The sequence below is a fragment of the Mus caroli genome, unplaced genomic scaffold, assembly GCF_978045245.1.
Source record: "Mus caroli unplaced genomic scaffold, Mus_caroli_1 scaffold_4, whole genome shotgun sequence".
In the NCBI taxonomy this organism is placed as follows: Eukaryota; Metazoa; Chordata; class Mammalia; order Rodentia; family Muridae; genus Mus; species Mus caroli.
The window spans coordinates 46406395-46419196 of record NW_028227259.1 but is presented as its reverse complement, the minus strand read 5'-3'; the positions used below and the strand labels follow the sequence as shown (position 1 = coordinate 46419196).

General features: G+C 44.5%; 1 protein-coding gene across 5 annotated transcripts in view; it reads left to right on the top strand.

The window, feature by feature from the left end:
* The window catches only part of Prom1 (prominin 1), a 113215-nt gene that overhangs the window by 96537 nt on the left and 3876 nt on the right, over positions 1 to 12802 (top strand). For 3 of the 5 annotated variants that reach the window (XM_029477915.2, XM_029477913.2, XM_085836675.1), the window contains exons 20-25: positions 3468 to 3548; positions 4309 to 4377; positions 5572 to 5664; positions 8613 to 8728; positions 9220 to 9243; positions 9667 to 9735. In XM_029477915.2, the coding sequence (XP_029333775.1) occupies positions 3468 to 3548; positions 4309 to 4377; positions 5572 to 5664; positions 8613 to 8728; positions 9220 to 9243; positions 9667 to 9735 (452 nt within the window). Of the gene's footprint in view, positions 1 to 3467; positions 3549 to 4308; positions 4378 to 5571; positions 5665 to 8612; positions 8733 to 9219; positions 9244 to 9666; positions 9736 to 12802 lie in introns of those variants that run through there. The other 2 variants (XM_021161787.3, XM_085836676.1) reach the window with 2 other exon arrangements.

Genomic DNA, 12802 nt, shown 5'->3' with positions numbered 1-12802 from the left:
TAACCACTGCACCATCTCACCAGCCCATCTCAGGCTTTTCAACTTGCTTATTTCCTAAAAGACTCAGCCTGGAAGAGTGGCCTCTTGCCACAGCTGGTGGAGAACATGGCAGTAGGCAGACAGGCATGGTACTGGAGCAGTAGATGTGAGTTTATATCTGATCCACAGGCATGCCAAGAGGGAGGCAGAGGAAGGGAGCCGATGGAGAAAGAGAGGGTGGGGGTGGGAGAACTGGGAATGGCACGGGTTTTTTAAACCTCCCACTACCAGTGACACTCCTCCTCCAACAAGGCCACACCTCCTAATCCTTCCCAAACAGTTCCACCAACTAGAGACCATGTTTTCAAATATACTTGCCTATAGGGACCATTCTCATTCAATCTGCCATAATGTGGCATATAGACCCCCACCCCCCATCCCCAGACAGATTTACTGTTTGCAGTTTTGAGGGAGATCATTTCAGTTATTAGAGAATAACAGACTGACACAAGCTTGGGGCATAAGCATACTCACAGACGCCTTTAAGCCACTGCTCAGGGTGCTGCCTCTTGTCTTACAGCCCATCCCATCAGTCGGAACAAGTCACTTGGCCACAACCATTGTTGCCATCATGAGAAGGAGATGGCTTCCAAAACACCCCACGAATACTCAGTTCCCTCACATCAATTGCATAGCATGTGTGTCCATCATAGATACACCTTCTGCTGTACTAAAACCATCTCTACACTATGTACAATACCCAATGCAATAGAAATATGATGTCAATAGCTGCCGTCCTGTATTGTTTAGGGGAAAAGTGGTAAGAAAAATCCTTACACGTTCAGTAAACCTTTCCCTTCCCTGCTGTAAAAGGTTATTTGAGTGGCTGATTCCAAACTCCTAGACTGGAGGACTGACCAAATACCTTCCTACAGCTGGGAAGCTGTGCCAGGAAGGGCTCCAGTCATCTTGAAAGGTTCACTACACCACCACAAAAGGCCCCCTGAAACAAACTGAGCCCTAAGGCTGTGTTGTGTTCATCGTATCCTCAGAACTGCTGCAGGTACATCAGAAATAAGTATCTTTGTTAAACTGGAAAGGCTGCTCATAGAAGCTTTTGGGTGTGAACCCCACAGTTGTAAAAAAAAGAATGCTCCTTCTGCTTTCTTTAATATTGAGACACAGTCCCTCTGAAGACCAGGACATTTGCTCTTCTCCAGGGCCATGCCTGTGTCCCCAGTCCCAGTGCATTTCATACATGCATGTCCCATGCCAAAGGGATCTGGTAACATACTTCTGAGCTCACGGTCCTTGCTGGCTCTCTCTGCACATTCAGGATGAGACCCAAAGTTGCATGTTAACTCCCTGTGGGGTCCAGTTTAGGGCATGAACAGTAGACAGAACTCAGTTCTGATTCACTTGCCCAGCTGTGTTCCCCTGTGTAAAAGGAGTCTTTTTTTCTGTTTGTAACAAGTGGTCACATGGGTTTGCAGTGGCTGTCTCTTGGTGTGATGCTTCAACAGTGCCACCGACCAGCCTCAGTTGGCCCCCTTCAATCCACAGGAAAAATCAGGGTCCCAGTCAAGTGGGCAGGAGTCAGCGAGAAATGACGAACAAATATGGACACAAAGGAGTGTGCTGTATTTGAATGTAATTTGTCAAATTGAGCATCAAACTTTTAATACACAAGAAAATAGGGAATTTAGGTGACACATTGGCAAGGTACAATGAGGTTACTGGATGCTTAATGACTCTTACACAAAACAGAGGAATGCAAACACAAAGACTGGCAGGAACTGGGCAATAAAACAACTGAGACAAAGTCAGCTCTATCTAAGGTCAGCTATATTCTTAGAAGCCAGGTGTGAGGTCTTTACAATTCCAGGACAAGGGCTTTCACGCCCAAGTCATGGTTCTAATTAGGGAGTTCCGCCCTAGCTAACTTCATGAACAATGCAATACTCTAAAAACACAGCCTGATCTACTTCCTAAACCATTGTAAATTCCTGTATATGGGAGCGACTTGGCTTTTATTCTAAGTGATAGTGTGTGGGGGACTTTCTACTAATAAGTAATATAGTCTGCCATACATAACTATAATAAGAATTCTAAACTTACTTTGCTAAGCTTGCCCTGACATTTCTAACTCTATGTAATAGATAGTAGTGCCTGATTTCTTTCACTATCTCTCTTACAATACTAGAGGCAATTCTGAATGTTACTGAATAGGTAACATTCTTACTGCATTCCAAGCCCAGGGTCAGCTCAAGGTCCTGGCATTGGTGAAGGCCAGGAAGCAAAGTTTGATTTTGCTTAGGTATTTGGCAAGTCATTGCTTGGAGGGACCTATAACAAAACAATATTGAAAGAAAGCACATAGATCCATTTGCAAGGACAAGTTTGGAGCATTCGTTATACAGGATGCCACGGTTCCAGGAGACTAAGTTTCAGTGAACTTTTTGCCTCCGGATTGCATCCAGGTTTCTAGTCCTGTCACTGGAGTCACTACTGGAGTAGGTATAGCACAACAGGTGACAGATTTCAAAATTCTCAAAAACAAAACAAAACAAAACCACAAAAACCAGTTAGCTGGGCAACCTTGAAGGAGGTCATCTATTTCCTCCAAAGGAAGTCATCAAGTCCCCTTCTTCCAGTCATGTGACTTCACAAATGACCAGGGAATTTCCATCAAGGACCTATTGGGCACGTAACCTCTGGGCTAGAAAGTTCAGGCCTGTGGGCAGGAGAGTTCAGGGCTGTGCCCAGTTATACACCCTAGTCACTAGATGGCTATCTATCAACAAGAGTTCTGTGTCTGTGGGTAGGTTCAAACAGTTATATCTTTTTTTTAAAATTATTTTATTTATTTGAGTATACTCTGTCTTCCGACACACCAGAAGAGGGCATCAGGTCTCATTACAGATGGTTGTGAGCCACCAAGTGGTTGCTGGGAATTGAACTCAGGACCTCTGGAAAAGTAGTCAGTGCACTTAGCCACTGAGTCATCTCTCCAGCCCAAACAGTTATATCTTGAATAGAGGGCCTTGGAATTAAGCACAGTGGTAGAATGCATGTCTAGTGAGCACAGGCCCTGGGATCAACCCCCAGTACTGAAACAGGCAGGAAGGAAAGAAAGAGAGAAAGAAAGAGAGAGAGAGAGAGAGAGAGAGAGAGAGAAAGCAAGCAAATATACAGAAGAAGGTTTATGTCTACCACAAACATGTATAGAGCCCTGTTTTGTTATTGTTAACACACACAGCTATGTCCCAGTATCTCAGCTACTGATGGAGCAGGTACCTGGTACTAGATATGTACACAAGCAGATTGCATGGATTATATGACTCCATTTTATAGAGAGGAATTCAGGGTCTTCAGATTTTGATCAGGAGATGAGGGGATCCTGGAATTGGCCTTTCTGAAAACTCTAATTTGTTTGCAAACTGCTTAATTAAATCTCTTGCTTCCCTTCCAATTACTGTGTTTTCTAGGAGAAAGTGGAGAAGATCCTTGCCTCTTTGGATTCTGTTCAGCATTTCCTCACCAATAATGTTTCCCTCATCGTTATCGGGGTGAGTTCTCTTTTCTTAAACAAAAGTGTAGATAAAGTGCCCTGGGAGTATATTACAGGATGAAGTGGCTATGCCCATGAAGTATGCTCTCGTCCAGTGGTTTTCAACCTTCCTAATGCTGCAACCCTTTTGAAAGGTTCTTTTTCCACTGGTGAAATCAATCAATTCAAGACAGATTAGATTACATTAATTAGAGGTTTATTGGGAAGCTGGATCTCAGGTGAGTTCATTGGCCCCCAAGGACTGAGGCCAGGGACGTCACCATGGGGTGGGGTGGGGGAGGGAGAAGAGAAAGAGAGAAAGAGGGTGCACACAGAGAGAGAAAAGAAGAAGAGAGAGAAAGAGAGAGAGGAGATCAAAATATATGGAAGAGCCTCTGGGGGAAAGGCAGTCCAGCCCCTGGGCTGGAGAGTTCAGGCCTGTGGGCAGGAGAGTGCAGTGTTGTGGGCAGAGTATTGCCAAGTAGGGACTGGTGGATGCTAGGGGAACCTGGAGACCAGGTCTGCTTTGATAAGTAAGATATGTACCTTGTCCCGAGGTCTGAAACTAAACACCTTTAACCCAGTTCCTCATGTTATTGTGACCCTTAACCATACTTCATAATTGTAATTTTGCTATTGTTATGAATCGTAATATGTGTAATCATAATATCTGGTATGTAGCATATCTGATATGCAGGATATCTGATATGTAACCCACAGGTTGAGAACCTCTGCTCTAGTCCTTTTAATAAGAGTCCTAATCTTTGATTTCTTTCTAGGAAACGAAGAAGTTTGGGAAAACAATACTAGGCTACTTTGAACATTATCTGCACTGGGTCTTCTATGCCGTAAGTAGCGTTGTCTTTCATGGACATAAAGGGTGCTACATCTCAGACAGATATTAAAATCCTGGTCATTTCAACTGCAGATAGATAAAAGTGCCTGTCCAGACCTGCTGCTCCAGGTCCCACACATGTTATATAGAGAACCCGAGGAAGTGACTAGCAAAGCAGCAAGCTGTCTGGGGAAGCAGCAAGGTCAGCGGGTTACTGGTTGAGGCTTCCTTATATGGGGTCCTCAGAAAGAGGACTAGTTGGTAGGGGTGGGACGGGGTAGTTTTCTCTTTTAATTAAAGGTGCAAGTTATATAAGCGTTCATTCGCTTCGCATGTCCTTCCCCATGGTGTGTGTGACTTTAATTATATACATGCCCAATTATGCATAGGCATAAGCAGGTACATAAGGGTTTTCCTTAAATGGTCACTCAGAGAACAGAGTTTACTGTAGTGTATATACACCCTAAGTTAGCTCAAGCCAGATTCTCGTTTCTCTACCACCCCTTCACGTCCCAGGATATGCGCTAGGACGTTCGTTTTTGAATGGACTCGGGGAGTTTCATGAAGGTGGTTATGGTGAATTTGACATAGTGTGGTCTTGGGGGTGGGGTATATGTGCAGCTCAGCTTGATGGGGGTCCAAGGTGGCTAAATGCATAGTTAGGAAAGAAGCAAGTGCGCACTTCAAGCCCAGTGGAGTCCTGTAGTGTCAAGACTTCTTACACTTGCCTGTGTTGAGAGGATTTGGAAATAGGGGGAGCCAGGACATTTGGGGTGGGACAGCCTCCCCATAAGAGCAAGCACCCCAGACTTCAATCCCCTCAGCCCTTTGTTTGCCTTTGCTGAATGGCACCTTTCATTTGTTACCCACTCCTTCATCAGCTAACAGTCCTCGATAGCTCTAGGCTGGGCATGCGTGCTCCTTGGTTCTTCCGGCAGTTCTGTAGGATGGGCCTTAAGATTCCAGACAACAAATGAGGAGAACTGGGACTCATGGGGACTAAGTGTCTTGCTACAAATGTATGTAATTGTATCAGCTTTAGAACTCCTCAGGGCTCAGTAGCTGTCAGCCCTCATGGCTTCCAGGACTTGGAGATGCTCTTGTGAATTCAGCCAGGGGAGCCTCTGACTTATGGCATGATTTTTTTTTTTTTTTTTTTTTTTGAGCCTGGGTCAGTGAATGTTTCCTGATGTTTCCTGTCCCACAGATCACAGAGAAGATGACATCCTGCAAACCCATGGCCACCGCGATGGACTCTGCTGTTAATGGCATTCTGTGTGGCTATGTTGCTGACCCTCTGGTAAGAACTTCATCTTTCAAAAAGAGAAGACATATTAAATAATGTTCTCCCCACACACACCCCCATATTGTGTTAATGGTAGTTTTCTACGTGTCCAACCTTGTTCTGAGAGTTTTACAGCTTTATGAAAAGCTGTTCTTCTAAAGATTAGGGGCCAAAGATAATGCCACCATTATCCTCCCTTGTCTCATGCCCTTCACTCTGGTCACCTTCCTTTTCCAAACTGGTTTTTTTTTTTTCCTTTTTTTTAGATTTATTTATTATTATATCTAAGTACACTGTAGCAATCTTCAGATGCACCAGAAGAGGGCATCAGATCTCATTACAGATGGTTGTGAGCCACCATATGGTTGCTGGGATTTGAACTCAGGACGTTCAGAAGAGCAGTCGGTACTCTTAACCACTGAGCCATCTCTCCAGCCCCAAACTGGTTTTTCTTAACCTAATGGTCTTTATTAGAGTTGTTTATAAGAACATGGCTGAAGGGTCATTTAGAGGAGTGTGAGCACCCTTACTAGTGGTATATCACAAAAAGAATTTTTTTCTTCCCCCATCAACCACTAATTCTCTGTAAATTCTCAGGGTGGCCTGGGCCTCAGGAGCCCTACTGTCTTTATGACAGGAAGTTGACAAGACGCAACCTTGTGCAGGTCCTGGGTAGGGATCCACTGCTGCTCTTTGTTTAAGAGTGCAACAGTCACATGGAAGACAGTATTCCACAGCACCATACAACACTAGCTCTTCTAGTCTTTGTATCCCTTCCTCTGATATTTCCCGAGCCTTTCTGAGGGTGATATAAACACAGCACTTATTATAGTCAGACATTCAAAAGTCACATTGTGATTTGACCAATTATGACCATCTGCGGTTACCATTGTTCACTGTAAAAAGAAGCCTCTCTGACCAAACCCGGCATCAGGGCCAACCAGTAGCATAAATGTAATTCTTTGGAAGGCAATTGTATGGGTACATCATGTCGACTCAACACAGCTACAAAAATAGCTTCCTCATTAGGGCCTATAACCTTCTAGGCATGGTCTTTGACTAAATTTCTAGTACCAGATAGGAATTATCTCCTGTGGAACGGACTTCAAAATACAGTTAGAAAATAGGTTGGTTACCCCATCACAGAGTCACCACTTCTGCACCTCTGGGCACATCTGCCCTGGCCTGCAGATAGTGCTGCAGACAGAAGTCAACAGCTGCCTGCACAGCATCTTCTGCAATTTGTAGGGTTAGTCATCAGTGAGGAAGCTTCTAGTCTAGTTCCAGCCTGACTTCTCTGTGTCTCATAAGAAGAGTGTGTGGTATCTTCAGTCTTAGAGTCTTTCTGTTTAGTCTGGCTTGTCCACAATAGCAATGACAATTACCATTATTGTCTCATAAGCCTCTCTGACCAACAGCTCAGAGGGAGATAGTCCAGCTCTGGTATTGGAAATTCTTTAATAATTTATGAGTTTTGAGAGTAGCTTTATCTACTTATGCAAGGTACTTCTATTCAAACTCTTTGTGTGTGTGTGTGTGGTGTTTTTGGGTTTTATTTTGTTTGTTTGCTTGCTTTTTTGCTTTTTGAGACAGGGTTTCTCTGTATAATCCTGGCTGTCCTGGAACTCACTTTGTAGACCAAGATGGCCTCGAACTCAGAAATCCGCCTGCCTCTGCCTCCCAAGTGCTGGGATTAAAGGCGTGCACCACCACCGTCCGGCTCTGTTCAAATTATTTTTTTTAATTTGAATTTGAATGACCAAATAAAATATTAGGTTTTCTTGTGGCCTTTTCACACATCTTTAGTTTCAATTGGCCCTTCCCTCTGACTCCTCCCACCTCCCACTCTCAAGAGGCCTAGTCTAGGATTAAGTGTACTTATAAATATTGACAGCAAGGCTTTTTTTTTTTTATGTTACTATTGCTTTTTGAGAAAACATAGTCAAATTTAGTCTGTGATCAGCAAGCACACTCAAGTTCAATTGCCTTTCCGTATAGTTCAATGTTACCACGGCTAGTTGACTTTTCTGATTAGTTAAGACGGTGGCACCCTCATCCTATAACAGTTCAACCAAGAGGACACAGTGGCATTCAGCACACACCAGGGTCCGCCCAAAATGTACCATCTTTAACCATTTTTTGTTAGACAGCCTGTCCAACAAAAATATGCTGTTGTAGTAAATATTTAATTTCAGTTGGAGGTTTCTATCCCACTTCAGATCATTTTGTTCCCATATAAAAGACACAAAATGTTTATATTTATAATAAGCCCTGATCAGTACTAGAGCTGGCCAGATATCTACCCTCTTACCCTGAGATATGACTTGCCATGTTCTTACTCCAACCCGACCAGTTCTCACAGTCCCATACCCTGTGGCATCTTCTCCTCTCTCCATCTTCTCCTTCTTCTCCCTGTGGTCTCTGCCTCTGACCCCAAGCTCAGGAACCAAAGCCCCGTCTACCTCTCTTCTGCCCAGCTATTGGCTGTAGGCATCTTTATTCAACCAATAGCTTTAAACTAAGGAGCAAGGTTATATAGCGTCACTTGATGTACACGAGGCTCTCCTCATCCCTAAGGGCAACCAGACCTTGGAGGCCAGTATTTAGAATTGTAATACATAGCAAAAGGCCAAATCTCAACAATACCCTATGTGCTGTGTGATTCTGTGTGTTTTGATTGTCTTAGACCAAATCTTAGTTTCACCACTAGATGCTTTTATAGCTCCTTTACAAAATAAACACGAGCCTATATCTAGGCTAGGATCTGCTCATCTTTCCGAAAAATTAACTGGGTTACTCTAACATGTTGCACTCTACCTGATTCTCTTAGGTTCACAATTGATTTCGAGAGCAAAAGAACTTCAAAAATTGCACAAACAATTCTCCCCCTAGCAAATGTCCTTTCCTATTACTAAACTTCAAGCACTAATTCTACTGATTTTTGTTGTTATTTTTATCCTCAGAATTTGTTCTGGTTCGGCATAGGGGAAGCCACGGTGCTCTTACTTCCGGCTGTAATCATTGCTATCAAGCTGGCCAAGTACTATCGCAGGATGGATTCAGAGGATGTATACGATGAGTGAGTGTGGGGTTTCTTGAGGGCCAGGCATTTCTCTGTATCACTGTCCCCAGACAGCCACCCAAGCCGAGTTCTCATGAGAAACACTTGGCTTCTGCTTAAGCAACGGGCTGTCCCTTTTCCATCGTTGCTGTTACTATGGTTGCTGTTCTGGGTTTTGTGTGCTTTTAACCAATCTTGTGATTCTGACTTCTTCTTCAAGCTCAGCTTCTTTAACCCACATCCTTCTTGTTTCAGCTCGTCCATCTCGGGGATGTGGCATTTCACTTTATGATAACTTGTCGTTGCTCCTTTCCGCCAGTTCTGCCGCCCACCTTTGTTCTGTCTGGTGAACATGCATGCTTCCTTTTGACTGCTCTCTTCTCATCATCTCTGCTGTTTGAATTGTCAGCACTCACTGCAGTGAAAACACTGGGGGTGGGGGGGAATCATGAACCTTAATAGTGACGCAACAAGTAAATAACCCTGTCTCCCCCTTTTGTATTTTATAGTGTTGAGACTGTGCCCATGAAAAAGTAAGCCTGTTTTTTTTTAAAAAAAAAAATTATCTTCACAGGTGGGGTGGGAGAGGTTTCAATTCCATGGCAGACCTTTAGTTAAATTGATGATTTGAGAAAAGAACAATAGATAAAGCTGGGTCAAGATGAATCATGACACCTCTTAGAAAGAGGGTTGGCACATAAATGGTGCTTACAAACCGCTCATTGAGTGAATGAATGCTTTTAATATTAAATGTATTGATCCATGAAGCCACTGTTTCCCTCTGTGGTTTTGAAAGAGGGAAGATGTAAACACACTACACCCTCAAACCTTCTTTGCAGACTTAGCAATTCGTGATGCATGTTTTATAACCCTTGCATTGTCTTTGTGATCCGTAATGCAAATATTTCACCCTAGGGGTAACTTGGTGTTTTTTGGTGTATTTATTTTTGTTGCAGTTTGGAAATCGGTAGTAATGGTTATCATAAAGATCATTTATATGGTGTTCACAATCCTGTTATGACAAGGTAAAGCAAAGCCTGAAGTGCATGCCTAGCCTGTGGTGAGCCTTTTGTCTCTGCTAGACCTGACACTGAGTCCTCTGCATGCTCTTGGTTCCCTTCACGTCTCTCTGCATGACCCTGCACTATGACCCTGCACTGTCACTGGCTAGCCCTAGCCACGCTCTGCATAGCCTTCCACAATGCCAAGTGGAGAAATTTTCAGAGGATTTCTCAGCAATGGAGCTGAGTAGCATCTAGACTGAAAGTCATCTCTAAATGCTGTGAGCGACTCTAGATCCTAATGGGATCCATGCACGTGCACCCTGAGCCTTCCTTGGCCCCAAATCACAAAGCAGTGATTTGAAGACCTTCTCTGCCTCCCTCCTTTCCTCCCTATCTCCCGCCCTCCCTCCCTCCCTCTTCCCCTTCCTTTTTGCCTTCTCTACAGCAAATTAACTGTAATCAACCTGAAAAAAGAACTCAAACTCTTCCTTTAAAATCCTTGTGTTTTTATGGTCTGTGGAGTTAAGGGACTTCCTGTGGGTCTGGATTTGCCAGATAACTTTGAGTATTACCTGCCCAGTGAATTCTCTTGTACTCCACTAAAATTTTTGACAGACATGTCCACTGGGAGCTACCTCTCTGTTGAGACGTGTGTCCTCCCCATGTTTACAGAGTTACGTTGCGAAGCAGTGAATCGAACATCGGTGCCAGGGAAATCACTCTTGTCATAGAAGCCCTATGCTCCACATTGGGCATATAACTTTAAAAGAATAGACACCGCTTTCATGGAGGTCCCCAGTGTGGGCTCCTTACCTGATACTTCCCCATAAGAGTTCCCCTTCTACTCAGGGATAGCCTTATCTTACATAGTGTTACCTAGAAGCACCGGGGCCAGGTTTCAAGAGGAAGAGAACAAGAACGTTAATAAAATTTCTCTTTTCAAAAAGATAAAGGTTTCTCACCCACCGCCCCCAACTAACAACTTGGTACATTCTAAAAGTTTACAATCGCCTTGTTTCAATTGTCATATACAGGGAGAGGTAATTGTTTTAATGTCTGAGCTGCTCTAACAAAACACTATAAGCAGTGTAGCTTATAAAGAACAGAAATTCCTTCCTTATGGTTCTATAGGCTGGGGAATAGGAGATCAAGGTGCCCGCAGATACAGTGACTGATAAGGGAAGATTTGTCATACAGACTATCTCCTTTTTCACTGTGTCTTCACATTGTGGTGGTCTGTGAGTTCTTTAGAGTTTCACACCCTAATCACTTCCCCAAAGCATGTACCACCACCCCATCCCCCGCCCCCATCCAGAATCTTTTTTGATGAATTTGGAGTTGTGTAGATGCACAGGTCAGAGCATCTGATGATGCCGGGGAGGGTCGGTAAGGTTCTGAAGTGGGGGATAAAGACCTTTTTTTTCTGGTAATTTGCTGAACTTGGGTACCAGAGTACTGTGTTGTGAGGTCACTTCAAGGCAAGTATCAGTTTACAAGGTTTTGTCCAGAGCAAGTACACAGTGCTATGGCCTGCACTTTATGCTGCCCTCCCTCTTCCTGGCATGGCGAACCTGGAGAGTGTCTCCATTTCTCAACTGAGATTTTCCAGGTCAAAGATGAGCTCTGAGGACTTGCTGAGTGTGTAGAGTTGACTTCTGGCCCTGGCCTCCTGAGTGGGACGTCTCCAAATGCCCACTTTCAAGCTGGACATTTCATTTGAGGGTGTGGCCGGTTGGGTCTCTGGCAGAGTGCTGAGATGGAAATTGGGGTGCAAGACATTTATGAGGATCCAGAGTTGTGAAAGGAAGGAGGAGACATTCAGGAGGACCTGTCATTGGCCTCATCTCAGCAGGGGGAGCTCCAGGGCAAATGTGGCCTGTGAGAAGTCATGGACCAGTTGCAGCCTTGGTCCCTCACCTCCCTCAGGTGCGGGATCTGCCCGAGCCCTCAGGTGGAGTAGTTTAGCTCTAGTGGAAGAACTACCTGCCGACTGCCCCGCAGCTGGCGACAAGCCCATGTTAAAAGAGGGTATGGTGGTGTAGTGCAAGAAGCAATGAGTGGGAGCAAAAGCTCTGTTAGGCCTGGCAGAGGATGCCACAGTCCCATACTGTTTCCATTAAGAAGAGAGGGCTTAGCTTGCCAGTGGTAGGATTGTCTTTGAGAACCGGGAACCCTTTAGTAAATCTAGACAGCTATGGACAATTTGCCACTTAGAAATGATGTCAAAGTCCGCAGGTGTGCTTGACTTTGGATACCAACACAATCCTTATCTACAAAGTTCACACCCAGCAATCAGGCACTCAAGTTACAAACAAAAGCTATAAAACAAAATAAAACAGTAAGTCTCGTCATGCTTCCAGGAACTTCACAATTTTTGTGTTGGGCTACATTCTTAGCTCACCTGGGACCCTGAGGGATGGAAGTTTGGACACATCTGCTAGGAAGTCACCAGTTCTCTTCCTTGGAGTCATCCTGCCATGCCCTGGCCTGAGCTCTTGGGTGCAAAGGAGAGGCAGATGTTCTCTTTAAACATCAAAGATGAAATAACTGAGACTCCACTCAGTCCCACAGGCACCCTGACTCTTGGATGAAACCCTTGGTTCTCTGGGCTACTGGCTCTCCTGAATAACGGTTCGTGTCTGTGTAAATGGATTGCAGGAAGCCTTGCTAAGGCTTCCGTCTGATTTACTGCAGAGAAGAAGGAGGTGATTGTGATAGAGGACAGGAAAAACAGGAGCCTTCCTGTGAACGGTTCATCTAGGGTTGTGGTCCACATCGCGTGAGAGGTGAAGCCAGGGCTGTGTTAGTGCCTAAAGTCATTCCTCAGGGCTCCACAGGACGTCTGGATGCCTTTGAGCTTTCTGCACTCCGGAAGCGGGATGGCTCCAAAGACAGGTTGAAGGTTTTGTTCGCTTTGTTTCGATTTTGCAATATCGTAAGTCCCAAAGATGGCAGGGGCCCATCCTGTGTCACAGAAGCCACTTTCTCAGTGACACTTACACCAAGATCGATCATCTTTCTTTCCTGAGTGTTTGCTGTCCTATGGGGACCTGGTGGGTCACCTGAGGAGCCTCCTTCTCCCGGGCAG